This window comes from Equus asinus, chromosome 5, assembly GCF_041296235.1.
Source record: "Equus asinus isolate D_3611 breed Donkey chromosome 5, EquAss-T2T_v2, whole genome shotgun sequence".
Classification (NCBI taxonomy): domain Eukaryota; kingdom Metazoa; phylum Chordata; class Mammalia; order Perissodactyla; family Equidae; genus Equus; species Equus asinus.
In genome coordinates this window covers 9223847-9246002 of record NC_091794.1, presented here as the reverse complement: position 1 = coordinate 9246002, position 22156 = coordinate 9223847, and the positions used below count along the sequence as shown (strand labels likewise).

At 37.0% G+C, this 22156-nt stretch overlaps 1 protein-coding gene across 7 annotated transcripts in view; it reads left to right on the top strand.

Moving 5' to 3' along the window:
- The window catches only part of CBLB (Cbl proto-oncogene B), a 192621-nt gene extending 171195 nt beyond the window's left edge, over positions 1 to 21426 (top strand). For 4 of the 7 annotated variants that reach the window (XM_014853220.3, XM_014853221.3, XM_044771671.2 and 1 more), the window contains exons 15-19: positions 886 to 983; positions 1099 to 1230; positions 3819 to 3959; positions 8636 to 8755; positions 17885 to 21426. In XM_014853220.3, the coding sequence (XP_014708706.2) occupies positions 886 to 983; positions 1099 to 1230; positions 3819 to 3959; positions 8636 to 8755; positions 17885 to 18144 (751 nt within the window). In that variant the 3' untranslated portion in view covers positions 18145 to 21426. The remainder of the gene's footprint in view (positions 1 to 885; positions 984 to 1098; positions 1231 to 3818; positions 3960 to 8635; positions 8756 to 17884) is intronic. The other 3 variants (XM_014853222.3, XM_070508694.1, XM_044771673.2) reach the window with 1 other exon arrangement.
- The last annotated feature ends 730 nt before the right edge of the window (positions 21427 to 22156 follow it).

Below are 22156 nucleotides of genomic sequence, written 5' to 3'. Positions count from 1 at the left end.
AGTAAATCAGAGAAAAGTAAAATATGAACTCTGCTTTCTATCGCTCTTTGTGAGCAAAATGGCGTGGTGAGCAGAGAGCTCATTGTTTCCTGGCTGTGTCCTGAAGACAAAATGCACTCTGTGTCTTCTCTTCCTGCCACTGTCTTCCCATGCCCCAGTTTTGTTCATTGTGGTTCATAGTGTGACTCCAAAGTATTCATACCAGCAACAAAAATACTTATTAGTGAGTATTATCCTTTACAGACACCAGATTGAAATATTTGTCATGTACCCAAGGCCTTTGCTAAAGTCGTTTTTTTACAGTTGTCAGAAGTGCCAGAGTTTTCTTCACGGCAGCAGTGAAATTATACCTAGACTCTAGGTCTTTGAATATGCCCGTCAGAATTTTAATAAATTACTTATCGTTTAATGATTCTCCTTTGATGGCCTCTAGTTTGTTATAAGGAAAGCTTAAATTAGAGAAATAAAAATATGTTAAATACCATCAGCAAATAATGAAGCCATTGGGACTATGTAGTTTTCACTTTATTACATTTTTTTTTCCGAAAACTTGACAAAGTATTATTGAACTCTTGCAAAACAATGTGTGAATTTCGCAGATATGTTTAGGGTATCAACAATTTTTGTGGCCCTTGGAGTTCTTGGTTTCGCTTTAAAAAAAAAAAAAGAGGCACTGTCTTCCATGGGATATTTACTTCTGTAAAAGTATTTGAGTAAGAGTATCTAGATAATATTACTTGTACTTTTTGCAGAAAAGGAAATTAATTATATTTATTTTCAAATTTTATTATATGAACAGAGTTGCTAGTTCGCATCACCCACCGCCTGAATTTTAAACGGAGAGTAATTCTCCTTATGATTTTTGTCCTTTGATCTGTGCTTTAGGTCTTGTGACAATGGTCATTGTATATTGAATGGAACACATGGTACATCTTCAGAGATGAAGAAATCAAACATTCCAGAGTTAGGCATCTATTTAAAGGGTATGTATGCAACGTATTCTTTTTATGTTCTACATCTTAATGGTCAGAATTTAAAGGCAAATTTTCATCCCATTGTTGTACTGAAAATACATTAAGATTTTGTGTTATCCTCTAGGAGATGTTTTTGATTCAGCCTCTGATCCAGTGCCATTACCACCTGCCAGGCCTCCAACTCGCGACAGTCCAAAGCATGGTTCTTCACTCAACAGGACGCCCTCTGATTATGATCTTCTCATCCCTCCATTAGGTTGAAACCTTTAAAAAATTTTCAAACAAGCCACCCTGTCTCTTCTTTCCGTTAATATCTGAATTATCAGAATTCAGATTTCAGTGTAACGCAGACTCACAGGGTTGTGAATTCATCTGAATTAGAATGGATTCTCCACGTGTTGCTGGCTCTCAAGTTCATGTGACCATTATTCCATTTAGATGATTGAAGCAATAATGTAAATAGCTGGGCATCAGTCAGGGTTTTATCAAGTCATATTCTTCATGTACTAAATGCAGTCTATAAAACCTGTGGGAGTATTGTTCCTTCTCCCAGGTGCTTTTCTTATAGTAGATTTCAAGTGTTATCTAAGATTTTAAGTACAGTTCTTAATGAATGTGTACTTACTTTTTCTTTCAGCATAAAATGACCCAGTTCCACTAAGCTAATTACATTACGGAAAATTATATATTTTATTGTCGAGAGCTGAGAATAAATTCTGTCTTATAATCATTGCAATGACAACACACCCAAAGAATCTCAATTTCTTTGTTTCCAATTTTAATATGAAATACTGTAACGTGTGTTTGTGTGTGTACACGTGAAGGTACACCCAGGTGTGTATGTTACAGGTGGCTGGTGCAGGTGTCTGTGTTTATTTCATTAATTTTAAGTAGGAAGCTTCTCACCTTATTTTTAAAGGAAGACAATGAGAACTTCCTCGCACCTTAAGGCTTCGCAGTAACAAGTCACCCTAATGTAAAATAATGTATGATGAAAGTCCATTTGTTAGTTTATCGGAATTGGTTACTAGGCTCCTAGAAGTATGAAATGAACCTTTCGATTTTTTCCACAAACACCATCGACCAGTGTTGCCAGTATATAACTGCAATGTCTTTTGCTCTTGTCCTTTCTGTAGTTCAGTGCTTTATTCTCACCTCCATGAATTACAAGAGCCCACTAACTTCCTTCTTTATCTCCAGTCTTTTTCTCCGTTCCACATCCTCTTATATGCTGGTTGTTGGCGTGTTCCCCAGGCTTCATGACCTAGATGAGCACGGTCCGGTAGAACTTTATGTGGTGATGTGAAGGATCAGTGTATTTACCTGTGCGACCGTGGAACTGAACTTTAGCTAATTGAAACTAGATAGCTATATGTGGATGGTGACTACCACACTGGACAGTGCATATAATTGTTCCAACCTGTCTTCTTAACCCGACCTTCCTTTAGCTCTTCATGTGCCTCTCGAGCTTTACTTACACTAGTCACTTTGCCCAGAAGGCACCATCCTCGCATTTGATGAGGAAATGTTTTGAGCCCCTGAAATCCCAGGCCACCTTGTTCCTGGTGACACCTTGCTGAATGCCACTTTCTGCGTTTCCCTTCCCTCGTACAGGGCATAGCACTCTCTGTGGGACCTGTGGGCCATTCACTGGTGAATCATTTGTGAACTTTTCTTAGATCTCCTTGTGGAATCTAAGCTCCTTGGTTCAGGCCCTGTGATTTTGATCTTCACGTTACCCATGTGCCTAGCCTGGTGCCTGACACTGAGAGGCTGAAAGAGGATTTGAATGAATAAAATAATGTAGCAGATAGCTGAAGGTTGGAATGATAACGAAGCTCACTCTTGCCTCCTGTACCTTCAAATATTTTAAGTTAGAAAAAGATTTGTGATCATTGGAGAAAATATTTTGAATATTTTTTGCAAGGCAAGCTGGATGAATGGTAAAACCATTTTTTTAAATATACCTTTGTGTTTAAGTCAATAAACTTAAATACATGTAAATTTTTATTACTGTAATATGTAGGTGTTTGTTTATACTCTGTTTCATTCACAGATATTTGCGATCACTTACAAAAATACATACGCCGCAATTTTATTTTATTTTTTTAGAGTCAAGGGAAACTCTGAGTAGAATAGTAAGATGTAGCAGGGGAAAAATAAGTAGACATAAAAGCATGCTGTGATATTCTGTAGTTACTAAAGCTGGGAAATATGCAAATATAAGTGACTAGCTTTGGCACCACAAAAGGTAGTTCTATATTTAACTGTTTCTCTTTAGATCTGATAAGTAGACAAGTACCAGATTCCTACTGTAGGTGCATTTTCTATGTGTTTTGACAATAAGATATATGGAACATTAGTTTAAATGAATTAAAATCCAGTGGAATAAACTTCAAAAGATAATCTGAAGTATTCTGTGACATTAAATATTTTGTGCATGGTGTGATTTTCTATTTAGAGGCAGTGAACTCTCATTGTTACACAAAGAATTCTATTTTAATGGTATGACCTATAATTTTTAGTGCATGCTTCCAGTGTCTTAATATAAAGATTGCAAGCGAATAAGAAGCTGTTTCATAACGTGCAATGCTTCTTTTTATTAGAAAGGCCTGGGAGATAGAAAAGTTGACACCTGCACATGTGTGTTTGTGTGTCTGTGTTTCTCTCCGAACACTCCCACAAAATAATTGGCTTCTGTTATCAAAGTCAGTGAACTGCTGGATAAACCCTGCAGGGGAAGTTCTTGATAAGCGGCAAGAGAAAGTCAGTCATTACTTTGGCTGATACTGTGTTTTGATTAATGAAGTTCTGCTGTTGATACTGACCTTTCTTCACGTGCAGGTGAAGATGCTTTCGATGCCCTCCCCCCGTCCCTCCCGCCTCCCCCACCTCCCGCAAGGCACAGTCTCGTCGAACATTCAAAACCTTCTGGCTCCAGTAGCCGACCATCCTCAGGACAGGACCTTTTCCTTCTTCCTTCAGGTAGGAGAGAAAAGCCAAGGGAAACATTTCACTTAAAGGAAAAATAGTTCTAACATCACACTGTCAAATATGTATTAATAATTCTAGGTTTCTAGCTCCCTAGCAGGAGAATCCCTGGGTGGGGCAACCGCAGTGGGCAGATTTGTTTGTCAATTGGTTGGTTTAATGCCAAAAGGATCACAAAAGTGGCAAAGCAAGAGGAATCAGAGAATTTGGAAGTGGTGCTATAGAGATGATCCAGTTCAAATAACACCCTTATGTCTCAGAAGGTGTCCCGAGAACCAGAGGGCTCTGTGATTGGGAGAGTGATGGGGACAAAATTTAGGCTCTGTCTCTGGATTGTGAGTGCAGTATTTGTTTTCTATTAATAAGATTTTTCAATTTTACTAGATATGCCTTAGGATCATAATTTTATTCAAAAACATAATATTTTGGTAAATTGCGTTGTAACATTAATAGACAAATTTTTCTGAAATGTCTGCATTTTGTTTTGATACTGTTATTTTTAATATGTCAAGGTAACTACTAAAATTACTCATCTGCAAGGAAAAATTACTACATAGCTTTTTTTTTTTTTTTAACTCAAATGAGGAGTAGAAATAAGAATAAAGAGACATAGTAAGCCGTTCGCTCCCTCAGTCAGAAGAAAGAGTTCAGTTGTGTTGGATTTGCTGACAGGAACTGTTCCAGTCTGTCCTGTTGGTGACACTGTGACCTGTGCTCTGGAACCTGTGCTGTCTCCATTTGGTTTGGTTAAACACAGGCTGAAGATTTTCCTTATTAGCAACTGCTTTACATTTCTGTATGAGAGCAAATGTGCAGTGTTTAAAGAGTGCTTTGGCACCTGTCCTTGAAAACTGGGACATCTTAGCTAAGATCATTCACCTTTAGCATTCATTTTTCTCAGGTTTTTTTTCACTTGGTTTGATAGCTTAGAAAATGATTTGTGGATAAGATGCAAAAATTATAGACATATAATTGGAATACATAGCTTCAGTTTCTAAAAGTAGTTTATTTTCAAGAAATAATTTTGAGTTTAATTTTCGTCAATAAATATTGATTGAGTTGTCCCTGTGTCGCCCACTCGTCTGGATGCCTCCCTGCCCTCATGGAGCACAGGAACTCACTGGATGCTACCAGTTGAGGAGGGTCGTCACCCTTCTGTTCCAAGCAGAAAGCATGGATAAGTCTTGGGCTCTATTTGTATAGCTATCTAAGAACACTAACATTTTGCTATCTTTTTCACATACACTTATTCAGATCTTTGTCTTGTCATGAACTTTACCATTTTAATAAAATAAGCCATTCTGAATCTTAGTTGACTTAACCTTTCACAAGGTTGACTTCTGGATAATTTGTGGCCAGATTCCTACAATGTACCTATCACCTTTTATGTATGTGATTTAAGCCCCGTTAAATGGAAGCTTAATGCAGTGCCTTCTTTTACAATTAAGTCAAGTTTTCCAGGACCTGGAAACAAACATTTTACACAGGTACATACTTTTACCTGTTTTTATCGAAAGAACTAAGTGTAAAATGTTTTAATTCTTTATCATAATTCTGTTATTCATTGTGCTTTATGTAGAAGTCTTCATAAAAAGTCCTCTCAAGATTAAATATTTTAAAAAATTACTACTTCAAAATGAAAATGCCTCCTTTTGTCTAGATAAAGCAAAAGTCGTATAAACTGTTCCGTTTCCTGGAGAGTTTGCTCATTTGGGTTTTACTTGGCTGCCAGGAAGCTTAGCAGCAGTTTTCCTTAGTCTGTGGTGTGGGGCTATACTTGGCTGCCAGGACACTTAGCAGCAGTTTTCCTTAGTCTGTGGTGTGGGGCTATACTTGGCTGCCAGGACGCTTAGCAGCAGTTTTCCTTAGTCTGTGGTGTGGGGCTAACATGGACAGAACGGTGTCATTTGGACCTATTGCTCTCTTGACCTCTTTTTATACATAGAAGTATTCTAATTCCGTTCCCAATAGCATTGACATCCTTAATAATAAATACTTCAAAGAAAAAATGACAACTTTTTTCCTTTTCCAATCCTTCATGTCATTGATGTGACAAATTTCTAGTCCATTGCCAGATTCTTTATGAGATCCATTGAGACAACTGTTTCTCTTGTTTTAAACCACATGTGTTAGCTCTCCTCCTTTTCAAACGAAATATTTTTATTCTTGTTACATGTTTTAATCCTAAGTGTAGATATGAAATTTTACTTTAATTAGTTTTTAAAGAATTTATTTTTAAAAACTTTATTGCTTTTCAGATTTTCCTTGTCAGGAGACAGTTGGTAATTATTGTACTCCATGTAGTAATTGTGTTGTATATAATATCTTTTCCCAACGAAGCGTGAATGCTTCCAACTTTACAAGTTTGCACAGAAGCCTGGTTTACACTCTGCCTGACCAGTGGCAAACTTAGCGTGAAGCAAGACAGAACATTACCATGGTTCAGAGTTGAACTACAGTGTAAAGAAGTATTTTTGCTATTTATAGTAATGTTTTTCGTGTCCCTAGTAACATTTTAAGTGAAATAGTTTATTGGAGCAATATCATACAGCTGTATATGTTGTGGTCTATGTATGACTCTGCGATGTATCCAGAATCTGATGTTTAGTCTTAGATAATAGTTGATTAGAAATAGCATAAGTATAGCTGATAAACCTCTGAATTACCCCAACGAAATAAAGCGTATGTATTATAAATGACAATTTTTCCTCTGACCTAATGTATCAGTGATGTTTTAGAATACACAAGAAGTGAGAGTAAATTTTATTGAATATTTAAATCTAAATCTTTGGGAAATTTCTAAATTTATGGAGAAATCGCCATGATTGGTTACTCTTCCAAATCAAAAGATTAACATTTTTTGCATGGAATTTGATTTATCTTCTCATTCCTTCCTAAAATGTTTCAGCAAAATTAATGAGGCTGAACCATTGACTCTTCAGATATTGAAAGCTCAAAATCTAAGGCTCATTTTAATCTTGAAATTAATGAAAGCAAGTTAAATAGCCTTGCTTAGGCCAAAAGGTCGCCAGCAAAGCTGAGGATAATTATTGTACTCCAATAGGGGAAAATAATCAATGACTTCAACTCTTGCCTTCCACTGTCTAGTCAAAAATTAGTATAGGCATGGATTTACTTCTTAAATAACGAAATTCTTACATATTCTTAAGGTCAAACTAAATGGAAGTTAAAATAATGAAATATAATCAGATCTTTAATATTTGCAGTTTTAGGTTTATGTTAGCAATTCAAATTTCACTGATTTTGAATTTATGAAAAATCTGAATCTGTGTAGGTTTATTTTTGTCATTTAAAAGTAGATATTGGGGCTGGCCTGGTGGCACAGTGGTCAAGTTCACACATTCTGCTTCAGCGGCCCGTGGTTCTCCAGTTTGGATCCCGGGTGCAGACCTACGCACCGTTTGTCAAGCCATGCAGTGGCAGGTGTCACACATAAAGTAGAGGAAGATGGGCATGGATGTTAGCTCAGGGCCAGTCTTCCTCAGCAAAAAGAGGAGGATTGGCAGCAGATGTTAGCTCAGGGCTAATCTTCCTCAAAAAAAAAAAGAAAGAAAAGAAAAGTAGATATTAAGTGCAAGCTATTTGCCAAGCAATGTGCTTGGTACTGTGTTGTGATAAGAGACATAATTCAAACATGACGAGAAAGAGAGTCCCTGCCTTCAGAAGAACATAGGCTGCCTTTGGAGACACTGGCAGACGTAATGCAGAACGATGTGAGAGAGGAGAAAAGAGGAGCCTGAGATGGAAGTGGTGGCACATAAATGACCATGAACCAGAGACTGCAGAGGTAAAGTTCATCTGCTCATCAGGGGACCAGTTCTGTAGATTTAAACCCATTTTCTACTAATTTTAAGCCCGTTAGGTTTATGGTCCTAATGACTTAATATAGTGGCACTGACAAAATCTTTTTTCTGCCTTTAGTTCCAGTTAGTAAATATCACTAGGAGTATTAAAATAGTTTTTGTCTACAATTCATATTTTTCACTATTTTAGATTCCCCTCTTTTGAGTGCCAAATGGTTAAAAAATATCACTTTTTATTGTATATTCAAACCTTAATCTTTATAATGGCACAGTTTTTAACAAGTGAATTTACTATTCTATTCAGTGAGCCAATTAACAATGATTTTTAGCACGTGATGCCCAATGTAATATTATCTTATAAAGCGCCTTATATGTACAGGAAATTTCACATATGTGAATTCATTTAATCCTCACAAATTCCAAATGTCAGGACCGTTTTAGAGATGATGTCTGCCTACCACTTGGAGAGATCAAGTGATTTGATACCTCTTACAGGCAAAATCCAAAACCCATTTTTTTCTTTTATTTTAGAACAGTTTCTGTTCATTGTACAAGACAGATTGGGAGAGAAAATAAAAATTAGAAGCAGATTCTATCAACAAATTTACAATAAGTAAGAGATCTGAAAAATAAAAATATAAAATCAGTAGTCCGTATCACTTAGGAATGAATGAGAAGAGCATGTTTGAGCAAGTGATGAATAAATTAGAAAATGGCTAATAGTCATCTGTTTTCTAATTTATTTTTTAAAAAATGTGATCCTTATAGAGAATGTCTAGAATTTTTTTTCTTCAGCCAGTTGGCAGAGATCATCGTTTTAATTTGAAAATTATTTTTATTTTTAAGATCCCTTTTTTGATTCTGCAAGCAACCAAGTTCCTTTGCCTCCTGCCAGGAGATTACCAGGCGAAAATGTCAAATCCAACAGAACATCGCAGGATTATGATCAGCTTCCTTCATCTGCAGGTGAGTTGGCTAATAATAGTAATAATAAAACCTTACGTTTGCAGAGGACTTTTTGCCTTTCAGGGCACCATTTCATTATGTAACTTAATGAGCACCGCCAGCCTAAGGAAGTATTTTTATTGCCTTTGCATTTTGCTTATAAAGCTTGAATTATGAGAGGACTACCTACAAAATTGCCTCATGGAAAAGAAAAAATCAGGCCTTAATACCATCTTTGATCAGTTAGTCAAGCACGTTTTCCGATTAGAAATCTGTTCATTCTCTAACTTTTGTTTTGCCTTATTAGATATGAGAAATCTCTTTGTACATTGAAATGCTGAATTGTCTTATTTCTCCATTAAAGGAAGAAATCTCTTCAGAATTAATATTAGCACCAAACTATTAATTTTCATTGCTTATTTATGGCTCCTGTGCAGTGCTCCACTGCCAGCCATTGGGTAGAAGGAAGTCTCATTTTAGGAAATACAAGTCTTACTCGTAGCCATGAATTATGAAATGCTGCGTCTCTGCCTCTTCCAGAGCCCTCCCGGAGACCCTGTCTAAAACAGTCCCCATCTTCCACAGTCACTCTCTGTCCCCTTCTTGTGCCTTATTTTTCTTCGTAGAACCTGTCACTGCCTGAAATGTTGCTCATTTTCTTTGCTTGACTGTTGTTTGTCTATCTCCTCTGTTAGAGTATTAACGCTTTGAAGATAGGAGTGTGTTTGGTTCACTGCTGTGTCCCCGAGTGTCCAGAAGACTGCCTGGCACATGTTTCGTGGGTGGGTGGATGAGTAGAAGGAAGGGTAACTGATGTCTATGTTATGGTGAACACACACATACGTTTCGAGCAATATGAACAATATTTTTGTCTCTTAGTTGTGAATAGCCGAAGTTTTTCCTATGTGGATTTTTGTCCAATTTCAAGAGTTTTATTTTCTGTTTTTAAGCTCAAACCGAGTCACAGAAGACTTAGTAGTGATAGCCACACATTCTGTAACTTCTGAATCAAGATCATTAATGAGCTGCTTTGAGAATCATCGGCATGGTAGTTCTTATGTACGTGACGACATGCGTGGGAGATGCAGAATCCCTCTAGAGTTGTATTAGTTCTCACGTTTGAATATAACTCAAGAAAGCATAGAAGATGTTATTAAAGTTTTCAAATTTTGATCCATGATCTCTTACCAATATACCTCTTGTCATTTCAAGATTTCAGATATAGCCACGTGTAGCCATTGAAACACTGTAGTTCCAGTCCAAAGGGTAGATTTCCAGATCAATGGAAAAATGTGAAAGTCAAGAAGAACGGGAGATGATATCTGACAGCCTCTGTGTAAGAGAAGGAAGCAAATCCCTGAAGGAAGTAACGTTCAGATACAACTTTGAGGAAGGTAGCATGAGTGGTGTAAGATAACATAGTCAGTACCACCAACTCTGGAGTAAAAGAAACTTAGACTCAGGTTATGGGAAGAGTTGTGACCAAAACACTATTTTCACAGCTCCTTTGCAGTTTGTTCTGTAATATGTGGGTGTTGTAGAGCCCAGAGGAACATCATGCATATATATGATTTCAAGTGGTAGGAATTCTGATTAGCATTGCACTGGAAATTTCAAGGAAGAACTTTGACTCACGTACCTTGTTGAAATATCCCCAAAGAGGCATTTACCAGAAGCCTGAACTGGCTTCTACCTGAGTGCTAAAATCGTCTTGATTGTTACCCTGAGAGCCTCAGCTGCCTGTGACATCAAATATTTCACCCTCCTCCCTGAACTCTCTTTACAAACACAGTCCAACCACAGAAAATAAGATACTTTCTTATCCAACAAGATGTGTGCTCACATGCAGTTTGCAGGGCTTCCGTGCTGTCTATGAGTTTAGTTCATCCCAGCAGGGGACTGGGATAGCCTTCTTGGTTAGGTCTTTGCATCAAAAACCTCAGACGGAGTACTCTGTGCCTTTAGGACTCTAATAACCCTTACTGGGCAATAACATGTTTCTAATAAGACATTTTTAAGATGACCATTGAGCAAATATAATTGCTGCACCTTAGAAATTCAATTTCTCTTATCTTTTATGGTGGTCTAAATAATTGATAGTTACTTTTTTATGTATAAGCTTTCTGTGAATAGAATATTTCTAAAGAATTCAAAAATATAATTTCATTGGTTTAAAGTATCTTGCTTATCCTCTTATCTAAAAAAGACCTGTGCATGTATATGTATGTAGCATATACAAAGAGCCTTCCAAATGTTTTATTCTTCCCCCAAAAATATTCTATAATTTCCTTAAAGTTTTTTAGATATAACAATTGATATTTAATGATATGGGTATGTCAGAATGATAATTAGAAATAAGTAGATTTTACAAGACTGTGTTAAATTCGCATATAACTGTATATGTGGCAAAGCTTTTTGCTAATAATCTGATTATTTCTTCACATGGGTATGTTATTCACATGGTGTTCAAATCTATACTAGCTTTGTGTGAGTTTTTACAAGTTCTCCAGTTTACTTTTCTCTTATGGTAAGATATAATGTGCTACAACTTGAATACCATTCTTTAAACACCCAGGGAATCTAACTTATAATAGAATAACAAAGTCATAATGACGACGTGTTTGTGCTCATGCTGCTGAAGGGCCAGCATTAGCCCTTGAGAAGATCTTTCATAGACGTAGTGTTTAGAAGGCAGTTCAAGGTGACACTTGAAAACAATGCTGGAATTTCCTCACATGACTCGTATTATGTGTGTTTGTAGCTGGTAAAAGATCTAATTGCCGAGAACACCAACAAAATAAAAGCCGTCTCATTATAGAAGGAATTGGTTCCAATACTACTTGTCATTTACTCGCTGAAAGCAAGAGTGATGCAATGTTTAATCAATTTTATATTAAGACCAAATATTCTGTAGTTATCTCCATTAAGATCTCAGTTGGAAATCATGGCTGCACTTCCTACAAGGGTTGGAATTGTGTATTGTCATTAGTGATAAGTTTTATGATAAATTATGTGTTTTTAAGATTTTGTTTTGTTTTGTGTCTCAAAGGAATTTGCAATGTCAGAGTTTTACCACAATTCAACAACCTGAAATGTTTTTCCTTACATATAGCTTCAGTTTTAAAGCTGTAGAACCTAGATTTTTTTTTTTTTTTTACATATCTAATACAAAGGTAGTTCTTTTATGACCATTTTCTTTCTGGATGTATGCAAAAAGTTGTATGTTATAACTTCAGCTTTAACTATTATAATTATCTACCACAGTATATGTGAAGATATTTTATTCATTCGTAGTTAGGGAAAACTATGAAACATGTCCCTCTAAAAGTAGACAGTGTATCTATAGTGGCAGCAATTCGAGTTTATTAAGTTCCAGAATTAATTGATTCAACTTATAGTAATAACAAAGTCATAATGATGATGTGTTTGAGATTTGTTGTATGTTTTGATCAGTGAAATTTATATGTTTTTTCTTTTAATTCTCAGATATTGTTATAGTTGAGAGAATCAGTTGTCTAAGAATCTTGATATCCATCCCAAGTATTGTCACTGAATTACTAAATAACTTTAGAGATTATGTCTCAGATTTTACATAATAATCATTTTTAAAACTTTTTAATAAGCACTTACTATGGGTCAGATTCTATGCTGAGTACTTTAGATATAGATATATAGATTATATAGAGAAAGTTAATTTCACATATATGACATATGTAATTTACATAGTTATACATATGAAATATATATTTTACATTGTATATTGATAATATATTGAGTATTTTATATAAATGCATATTACATTATATGATTATATAAAATATAAATTTTACATATAATATAGATATAGATGTAATTTTATTCCTCACATCCAATCAGAAATAGGTAATTTAATGTCAATGTATAGAAGAGAGTAAGACACAACCAAGTTTAGTAATTTACCACAGCATCATAGCTAGTAAGTATCACTGTGACGGGATTTGACTCACTTCTGTCTTTCCTCAGTCAACTATGCACACACATATGTTTTTGTTCGCAAGGTTGCTGTTGTTATCTCACCAGTAGCTAAGCCAAAATTAAGTTTGAAGAGTCACGTGTGTCTATACCAGCGATCGCTAAACTGAACCCGGAGATGCCCAATGATGAGATCAAGTAGAGAGTAGCAAAAGAAGAGTGATGAGAGGATGGAGGAGGTGTTGGAGGGAGCCTGGCTCTACCAGGAATTTCAGAACCTGGATTCTGATCACTCCTCACGTGACCTTAGGAAGCCACTCACTGTAGGCTTTTTATGGTTTTTATACATTTTGTACCTCAAAATCAGTCTTTGTTTCTCATCTTAGATCCTCGAGCAGCTCAGAGCTGTGAAACCCCCAGAGGGGACCTGAGGCTATTTTTTTTCCTAATTGTGAAAGGGGTATACGTACATTGGAGAATAAAATAGAATTACAGGAAAACAAGAAGAAAAAGAGTCATCCATCACCGTCTCATCAATAAGGAACATCATTACCATTGTGGAGGGCTTCCTTCTGATGTGCTGTCTGTGTACATTTGCACATAGTTGAGATCATAATATGTCGATTCTGTCTCAATTCCATTTGATATAGTATCATAAGTACCTTATCACATCATTACATTTTTAAGTAAATGTTATTTTCAGTTATTGTATGATAGTCCATCATTTGTATGTACTGTCAAACACTAATATTTTAAAACTCTAACAAACTCTAACTTTATATGCATGAAAACTAACACATTAAATCCCTTTTTTTTTGTCTAGAAATCTAGAAACTCGGTGTGATTGTTGTTGTTAAATAAGCCTTAATATAACAGAAATAGAAAATAGGAAAATTTGTTCATCAATATGATGATATTTGCTGGACCAAAGAAAATCCCCCCAAAGTTTAGATGCTGAGGGAAGTAAGAAGGACCTCTTACAGTAAAGCCGCTGGCGGCCGCTGAGGGGAGCACCATCCACTCCTGTGGATGGAGGCGCACAGAACGTGTTCACTTTTTCTTTTTAATCATATTCTGCCTAAGGGCCTTTTAGAACTTTTGTCACTAGTGTCTCCTGCCCCCCTGCAACAATGAAAGTGTAAGGGTGCAGATATACTTTCTATCTCTAGTTCATGACCCTTTGGAGAGCCATGAACCCTTGTAGCATCTACGATTTTCATGGTGGTGGTGGTGGTTGTGCTGTTCACTCCAGAACGGGCAGTGTGGAGTAGAGGTTACAAGCATGGACTCTGAAGCCACGCTGCCTGCAGTCAAAGCCTGGCTGTACTCTTTATGAGCTGTGCAAGCCTGGGTAAGCTGCTTACCCTCCCTGAGCCTTAATTCTCCTTACATGAAATAGAGAACACTTACCTCTTAGAGCAGATGTGAGGATTAAATGAGCTAACAGATAGAAAACAGAACAGTGCCTAGCCCATAGGGAGGGTGTGTAAGTGTTGCTGTTATCACACAAACCAGTGATTGAATTGAGCTAGCATTTGATCCCCTTTAGTGCAACCCACAAGGCTAGACCCGGGCATGCAGACTGGAGGCCCAGTGGCCACTGGATCCACTCTATTATCTCTTTCTTTTGCTGGCACAAAATTAATATAGATAGATAGATATATGTATAGATATATTTAAATGTGAATTAAATACCTTTAGATGGCACTCCAGTTCTAACCAACTTTTTTTTTCTTTTTTTACCTTTTGACCCACTTCATCCCTTTCCCTCAACCTCACTCCCCAGCCTCTGACAACCACCAATCTGTTCTCTCTATCTATGAGCTGGGTTGTTTTCTCTTTTAGATTCCACATATAAGAGAGATCATATGCTATTTGTCTTTCTCTGTCTGATTTATGTCACTTAGCATAATGCCCTTGACCTCCATCCATGTTGTCAGAAATGGCTAGATCTCATTCTTTTTTATGGCTGAATAATATTCCATTGTACATACATATCACAGTTTCTTTATCCATCCGCCCATTGATGCACACATAGGTTGTTTCCATGTCTTGTCTGTTCTAAGTAATGCCGCAGTGAAGAATGGGAGCAATCTTTTCAAGTTAGTGTTTGCCTTTTCTTCAGGTAAAGACCCAGAAGTGAAATTGCTACATCATTTGCTAGTTCTGTTTTTAATTTTTCAAGGAATTTCTATTCAGTTTTCTATAGTGGCTGCACCAATTTAAATTCCCACCAGCAGTGCACAAGGGTTCCCTTTCTCCAAATCCTCACCAACACTTGTTATTTCATGTCTTTTTGATAACAGCCATCCTAACAGGTGAGGTCTCATTACAGTTTTGATTTGCATTTCCCTGATGATTAATGATGTTGAGCATCTTTTCATCTGCCTGTTGGCCATCTGTATATCTTCTTCGGAAAAATGTCTATTCAGAACTTCCTCCCATTTTTTAATCTAAGTTATATGAGTTTTTTAATGTATTTTGGATATTAACCCCTTATCAGCTATATGATTTGCAAATATTTTCTCCCATTTGGTAGGCTGCCTTTGTATTTTGTTGAAGATTTCCTTTGCTGTGCAGATGCTTTTAGTTTGATGGAGTCCCACTTGTTTATTTTTGCTTTTACTTTTGATGTCAGATTCAAAAGATCATCACCGAGACCTGTGTCAAGGAGCTTCCTGCCTATGTTTTCTTCTAGGAGTTTTATGGTTTCAGATCTTACATTCAAGTTTTTAATCCATTTTGAATTAATTTTTGTGTGTGGTGTAAGATAGAGGGCCATTGCATTCTTTTGCATGTGGCTGTCCAGCCTTTCCAACACCATTAATTAAACAGACTGTCCTTTCCCCACTGTATGTTCTTGGCTTCTTTGTTGTAAATTACTTTACCATATATGTGTGGGTTTATTTCTAGGCTCTCTATTCTGTTTCCTTGATCTGTGTGTCCTTTGGTATGCCAATACCATACTGTTTTAATTAGTATAGCTTTATTTTAGAGTTTGAAATCAGGGAACACGATGCCTCCAGTTTTGTTCTTCTTTCTCAAGATTGCTTTGGCCAGTATGAATTGTAGCAGCCTCACAGAGTAGATAGGTTTCTTGGGGTTTTTTCCTGGTGACAGGTGCCATCTTTTTTAGTGTCATCTACCAAGATCAAAAATACTTATGTTTATTAAATCTAAAAGTTCTACATCTAAGACTTCTTTGCCAATTACACTATTACATGTGCCTCCAGCTGCCATAGTCTCCTTCCCACTCAAGTAGTATACACAGCTGTTCTTTTTAAAGATGGTTGACATTCATGTGCCCTTCTTAGTATTTTGGACAGAAACAAAATAATATTAGAAAAACTCTTAGAAAATTACCAGGAGAATGCAAGAAATTTAGACTTGTATTTAAGTCTAGGTACTTTTCTCACTTAACAGTAAATCAGGACAGATAAGATTTCAATGTATAAATTCTGTGGTAATTGACTAGAGTAAAGGAAAGCTTGCTAGAATTTCTAATGTGTTTTGGAAATGATTAGAAGCAAAGTATAATTTATTGTCCATCTCTGCATGATATAATGGAAATACTTAATAGAAAAATAAATGAAACCTCAAAACAGTAAGAAATGTAATTTAGCAGACCATAATAATTTGAGATGTTGTTTAGGTACAGATGCAAGAAACAGTACAGACTTTAGCAAGAAGCAGAAATTAATGTGTGTTCTTGTATATAAGCATAATTTAATAAGCTTTATCTACAGCTATAATATTTTTTTCAAACTGGACATTATCCTAGAAGAAAGGAAAAATTAAAAAAAGAGCTATCATCCAATTTGGGGTGGAACCAAATATTTTCATCCTCAAGGCTTTTATTTTGTGTTTGTTATATTGATACTGCCAGAATTGTGAACAGGATGTTGTTTTTTACAAGTTACCTCCTCATAGAAAAATATCATGCTTAGGGAAAAAATAATGAAATAATAGTTTTTTATGATTTAGATTTGATTGTTATTGAAAATATCAACTTACAATATCTCCTGAAGACATTGGGAAAGTTGGTAAGGCAGCAGAGACCAGGAGGGGCAGGGTGGGGACAAGAGTCACCAGGCAGTTGGCTTCTAGCCTCACTTCCTCATTTACTTACCTGTGTCCTTAGATGTATCATTTGTCAGTGTTCTAAGAAGAAAGATATTAAATACGTGTTGATATCTCCCTAGTCTTAAATCCATAAATGTGTTTCATGACACAAATTTGACAGTTTTTATTTTAACGTTTTTTTAAAATCGAGGCTCTTGAAGTAAAGCACCAAACATCGGCGATAAAAAGTACCCTCTCAAGTTACCAGCCCATGCCCTGGTGATCTGTGTGGGGTGATGGCCTGTAATTAATTTTCTTTCCTCTTAATAAGATTATTCATGGGCACGAGTGTCGTTTGGTTTAACTTTAAGACACTGTCATCAGAGGACTGACCTGGAACCTAGCTCTCACTGCTCGCGTTTCTGCTGGCTTTGCTGTTTCTCAGGCAGAACTTCCTACACTGGGATCTGGATAAAGCATTTGAACAAAGCACGGAGGTTATTTCTGTTCAACCTACTAACGTGAGACTATAGACATCTACTCTATTCCTCCCCGTTCCGTCCCACCCCAGCATCGGAATAAGGCATCACTTTCTAGCGTTATTAACCTGAAAAATCAGACAGGCAGAGACACTACAAAGCCTATGTCTCAGAGCACTTCTGCTGTGACGAGGGCGGGATGGAGCGCCGTGTGGGGATGTTCTGCACCGATGTCTACGAGCTTGTAATAGAGTTTCTTCCTCTGGTGGAAACTACCCAAGAAAGTTCCTCCGCCACAGCAGAGGAGGAGGAGCTGTATTACCAAACTGAGTGGAAGCCTTTCTTCTTCAGACAATTGTTCTTATTTTTTTTCCTTTTGTATCTCTTTTATTTCATGTGGTTTGAAGAATAATATGTGGAATTGGGAATAAATGTGTGTTAATTTCTAAGTTGAATTTCCAACACATTCTACTTCAGCTTTCTAATGTTTCAAAGGGGAACAATATAACTTACCCTCAATAGGATGTAAAAATGGAAAAAGTTTATTTGTAGAGGTAATGAAAAATAGTGTTTTCATATAAAATAATGAGACAATACTAATATGTTAAGTCTTTTCTTTATCTCATTCTTGAAACGATCTCTCTCTGAAAATCTACAGATGGTTCACAAGCACCAGCCAGACCCCCTAAACCCCGGCCCCGCAGGACTGCACCGGAAGTTCACCACAGAAAACCCCATGGGCCTGAGGCTGCGTTGGAAAACGTCGATGCAAAAATTGCAAAACTCATGGGAGAGGGTTACGCCTTTGAAGAAGTGAAGAGAGCCTTAGAGATAGCCCAGAATAATGTCGAAGTGGCCCGGAGCATCCTCCGAGAATTTGCCTTCCCCCCTCCAGTCTCCCCACGTTTAAATCTATAGCAGCCAGGACTGTAAACACCAAAACATCAAGCAATCGATGAGTATTCCAGGAGTGTGGAAAGTATTCCAGAGGGGTGTCGCCTCCTCACGTGGCATCTGGAGAAGAGCGAGGCTTGGAAGTGCTGCTTCGCCCAAAAGACAGCTGCGTGCTCAGGACGCCAGCGGCCGCGGCTTCCTCTTTTTTGCTAGCCATACTTTTAAATCAGGGTTGAACTGACAAAAATAATTTAAAGACGTTTACTTCCCTTGAACTTTGAATCTGTGAAATGCTTTTCCTTGTTTACAAGTTGGCGACGTTGCAGTTTGTTCTCGTTTTTAGTTTTGTTTTGGTTTTTTTGATACCTGTACTGTGTTCTTGACGGACCCTTTGTAGCGTGGTCAGGTCTGCTGTAACAGTCCCACCCGTTCCTTCACCGTCCATGTCAGCAGCTAGTCACCTCTTCATTTTGGCCTCTCCCATCATATCCCCATCCCACCCCCACCAGGTCTAGTTCCATTTCTCTCATTTACAAGATGCTTTAAAAGTTCTGATTTTCGACTCATGAAACTAATGCAAAAAAAAAGTGTGTGGCCTTCACTACTGAGTCTTTTTTTGGAAACCATCGCTGTTGAGAGATGGAGAAAATCTGAATGTATAAAGCATTTTTTTTGTCAATGAATTGCCTTTTATAAGGGGTTTTCATATAATATAAAGGAGCTTCCCTTTTTAGTGTAAGTTTTGTGATTCTCAATCTTCCATATTCTCATCTCTGTCATCTCAGGCGTGTCACGACTCTGTAAAAATCTAAAATATTAGAAAGCAACTACTGCAGATGTGGGAGAAATACACTTGCACATGACAATGCCATACTGAAGTCATATGATGAGGTCCCTTGATATTTATGCCCGCATTACTCTGAGGCATGCTGAATAAGAGGGCCAGCTCCCTGAAATATATTAATAATTTGCAGATAAAATTATGGTCATTCCTTCCCCGAAGTGGAATAGAGTTCATTTCCTGTTTGACTTATTACACTCTGGTACCTAACCGGCTTAGGAACCAGCTCCTATTTCAGTGGAAACGTTAACTCTTCGATGCACTGTTAAGTGCTGATGCTACTGTGGCAATGTGTTTTGCAAAGTCCTTAGTCATCTTCTCTCTGCAATCAAATTAGAGTTCGTATCTAACTTGTAGACTCTCTCATTCATTGCTCCACATTGCTCCATCCAGTCAGGTGAAAGAAATTAATAGAGTTTTGCCTTTTTTGCAAAATGGTGGTTGGTTCTTCAGAAACCGTGTTATTACCTTTCGTAAATCTACAAATATTTATTGAGCATTTATGATGTGCTCGGCGCTGTTAGGCACTGTGTTTTTAAAGCACAAACTGTTGCAAGCTGATTCCAATATAATGTTTTCTGATTCTTTATCTGCATTTTCGATGGTAAGTCTTTCTGATGGACAAAGCCTAGAAGGTTCCCATCAGGGCTTCAGAATTTTCAGGCAGTTTGCTTTTATTTTTATTTCCTAATGAGAAGTTAGTAGAGAAATGAAACAAAACCAGGTCTGTGTAAAATGCTTGAACCAACAGTAGGTTTTCTAAATATGGACTAATTGTGGGGTTGTGCCTGTTTCGGCCACTCCTTTCTTAGTTTCAAACACAGTGTGATGCCAAGAAATGCATCCGACAGCGAGCCTCTCTTCAGGAATTGACATGACCAGACATCTAGCAGACCCCGGGGGAGTGAATGCCGTTCAAGACTGTCATCAGCCAGGGCGACCTGGGGAGGGGAGCTACTGCGTTCCTTTGCCAAGTGACAGTGGCCTTTCCTGACAGTTTGGCTGTCATGATTGGGGGACTTGAGGAGTCACAGGCCTTGGGTAATTTGTGCTCATGTTTTAATTTCTCCAGATGATTCTGAGCTGGTTAAGGTCCCTAGAGGGGAAGTTTCAATTTGCCTTAGTCCTTCCTGTGAGTACATACATATTCGAGTATAGCTTTTTACAATTTTTTAAAATCGTATCGGCTAATTCTCCATGACTTTGTGAACTCCATGTTCTGTCCTCATGATCTTTCACTTGTTTTCTCAGTTTCTGATGTCACATTGGAATAGCACTGTATATTTTGGCTTTTTTTGACCTGCTGATTACAGGTATAGTCTAAAAGCCAGAAGTTGCCACTTCATATTTATGGTGTTCTTAATAGAGTAGGAAATGATGTAAAATTATGAATGTTAGAAAACTTAGTACATTCTCAAACAATTTTCAAGTAATACGGAAAATTTCCCGTGAGAATTAGAAAAAGACTGGTAACGACGTAGTAAATTTAGACCTGAAATGTTTTTAAAAATCTATTCTGCAAAGAAAACTAGCCTCCACCAAAATCTCTCTGCATCTTGTACTCAATAGCAACCATTAGTTTTGTCATGAAAAAGAATGAGTCAGAAAGTTGTACAGGATCAAATGGAAAGAAGGAAACTTTCTATCCAACACTGTCATGGAAACCCGTTGCTACCTATTACCTATGACTTACCAAACTCCAAAAAAAAATTTTTGAGGAAATAATTAAGCCAAAATGCTTTTTTAATTATAAAAGTGACTACCTATTATTGGTTGTAAATGAAGCAGACTTAGTTGCACTGTGATCCAAAAAGGAGACATTCCTCCCATTTCTCCAGACTTGGTAATAAGATGATTTTTTAAGCCACTGTGCCATGTCCATAAAATTAAAACTTAGCATGGCCAACAGTAACCTGCTCTCCCCGACCCGGCAACATGTTCTGGGGGTGAAAGTACTGATCCTCAGTGATAGTCCAGTAAATTAATCTCCATAATCTCTTTTTTTCCCTTTCATGTAATATCCTGACCAACTGTCTAGAATCAGAGCAATGCTTTTGGTTGCCTTGAACCTCCCTCCACAGAGACGACCTTTAGCCCCTCTCCATCCGTTTCCCCCTGCCCACGTTGCAAAAAGTCTTAATAACAGATCCCTAATGGCAACTTCAAAGGGCCCATTTGTTACTCAATGTTTCACACACAAGAACACTTGCAAAGATTTCTTCATAATGTGAATTTTTTGTTTTTCAGTTCCAGAAGCATTTCCTACAGTTTGGACATTACTTTTCCTCTCGGATTTTCAACTTGAAGCTTTAATTTGCACTGAATTGCCTAACCTGGTTAAAATTTTAATTTTTCCTCTTATTAAGCTGACAGATTTGGAAGCAAATTACAGTGTGTTTTCAAAAATACAGGTACTACCTGTTGACCTGGAATTTTAGTGCTTCTGGGAGAAGTTTCCAGAAAAAGACAGCAATAGAGTGAAGGGTTTTCTTCCCAATTACTGTTTTATTTTTTTAAAGGCCTTTTTTAAACTTGTCTAATGTGGCAAATAGTTATGTGTTCAATTAATTTATATTTTATTCACCCTTTTTCAATTCTGGTTATTATGTAAACTCAAGTACTTTATCTGTTCTTTTAAGGTATTTTATAAAATGAATGTTAACAAAATGCAGAGTTGGTATTTTGTCTTTCAAATGAGCACAAACATTTCTTTCAGAGCATTTCTATTTGGTGATTTTTCTTCTTGATTTTAAGCAAAAGACATCTGATTTAAAAGCTCACTGGACCAAGTGGTACAAAGTACCCATCCCAGAAGATTTTGTTATTAAATATCAAAACCATGTCATTTTAAGAATACCGCATAGATGAGCTACTCCCATGTCTTCGAACTGAAAGTCAAAGTTATACTAAGGTTCCAAGTAAGGAATGCCCGATCTGGGAAAGGCTGCAGGTCCTCGGCTGACATAGCATATAGTCGATCATTCCTAATCAACAAGGAATCTGTTCTCTAAATTCTTGATTTTTCTAACCATTTGTTACTGCCCAGAATATAGTGAAGAGAGAACAATGTTAATAACTGCTTTTATATCAAGAACCACAGCAGAGTGTTGTGAAAGTACGTGGTACATGCAAAATCCCATGCATAGTAGTAATAGTTATACCCTCAAAGCGCATAGAATTAGATGGGAGATACAT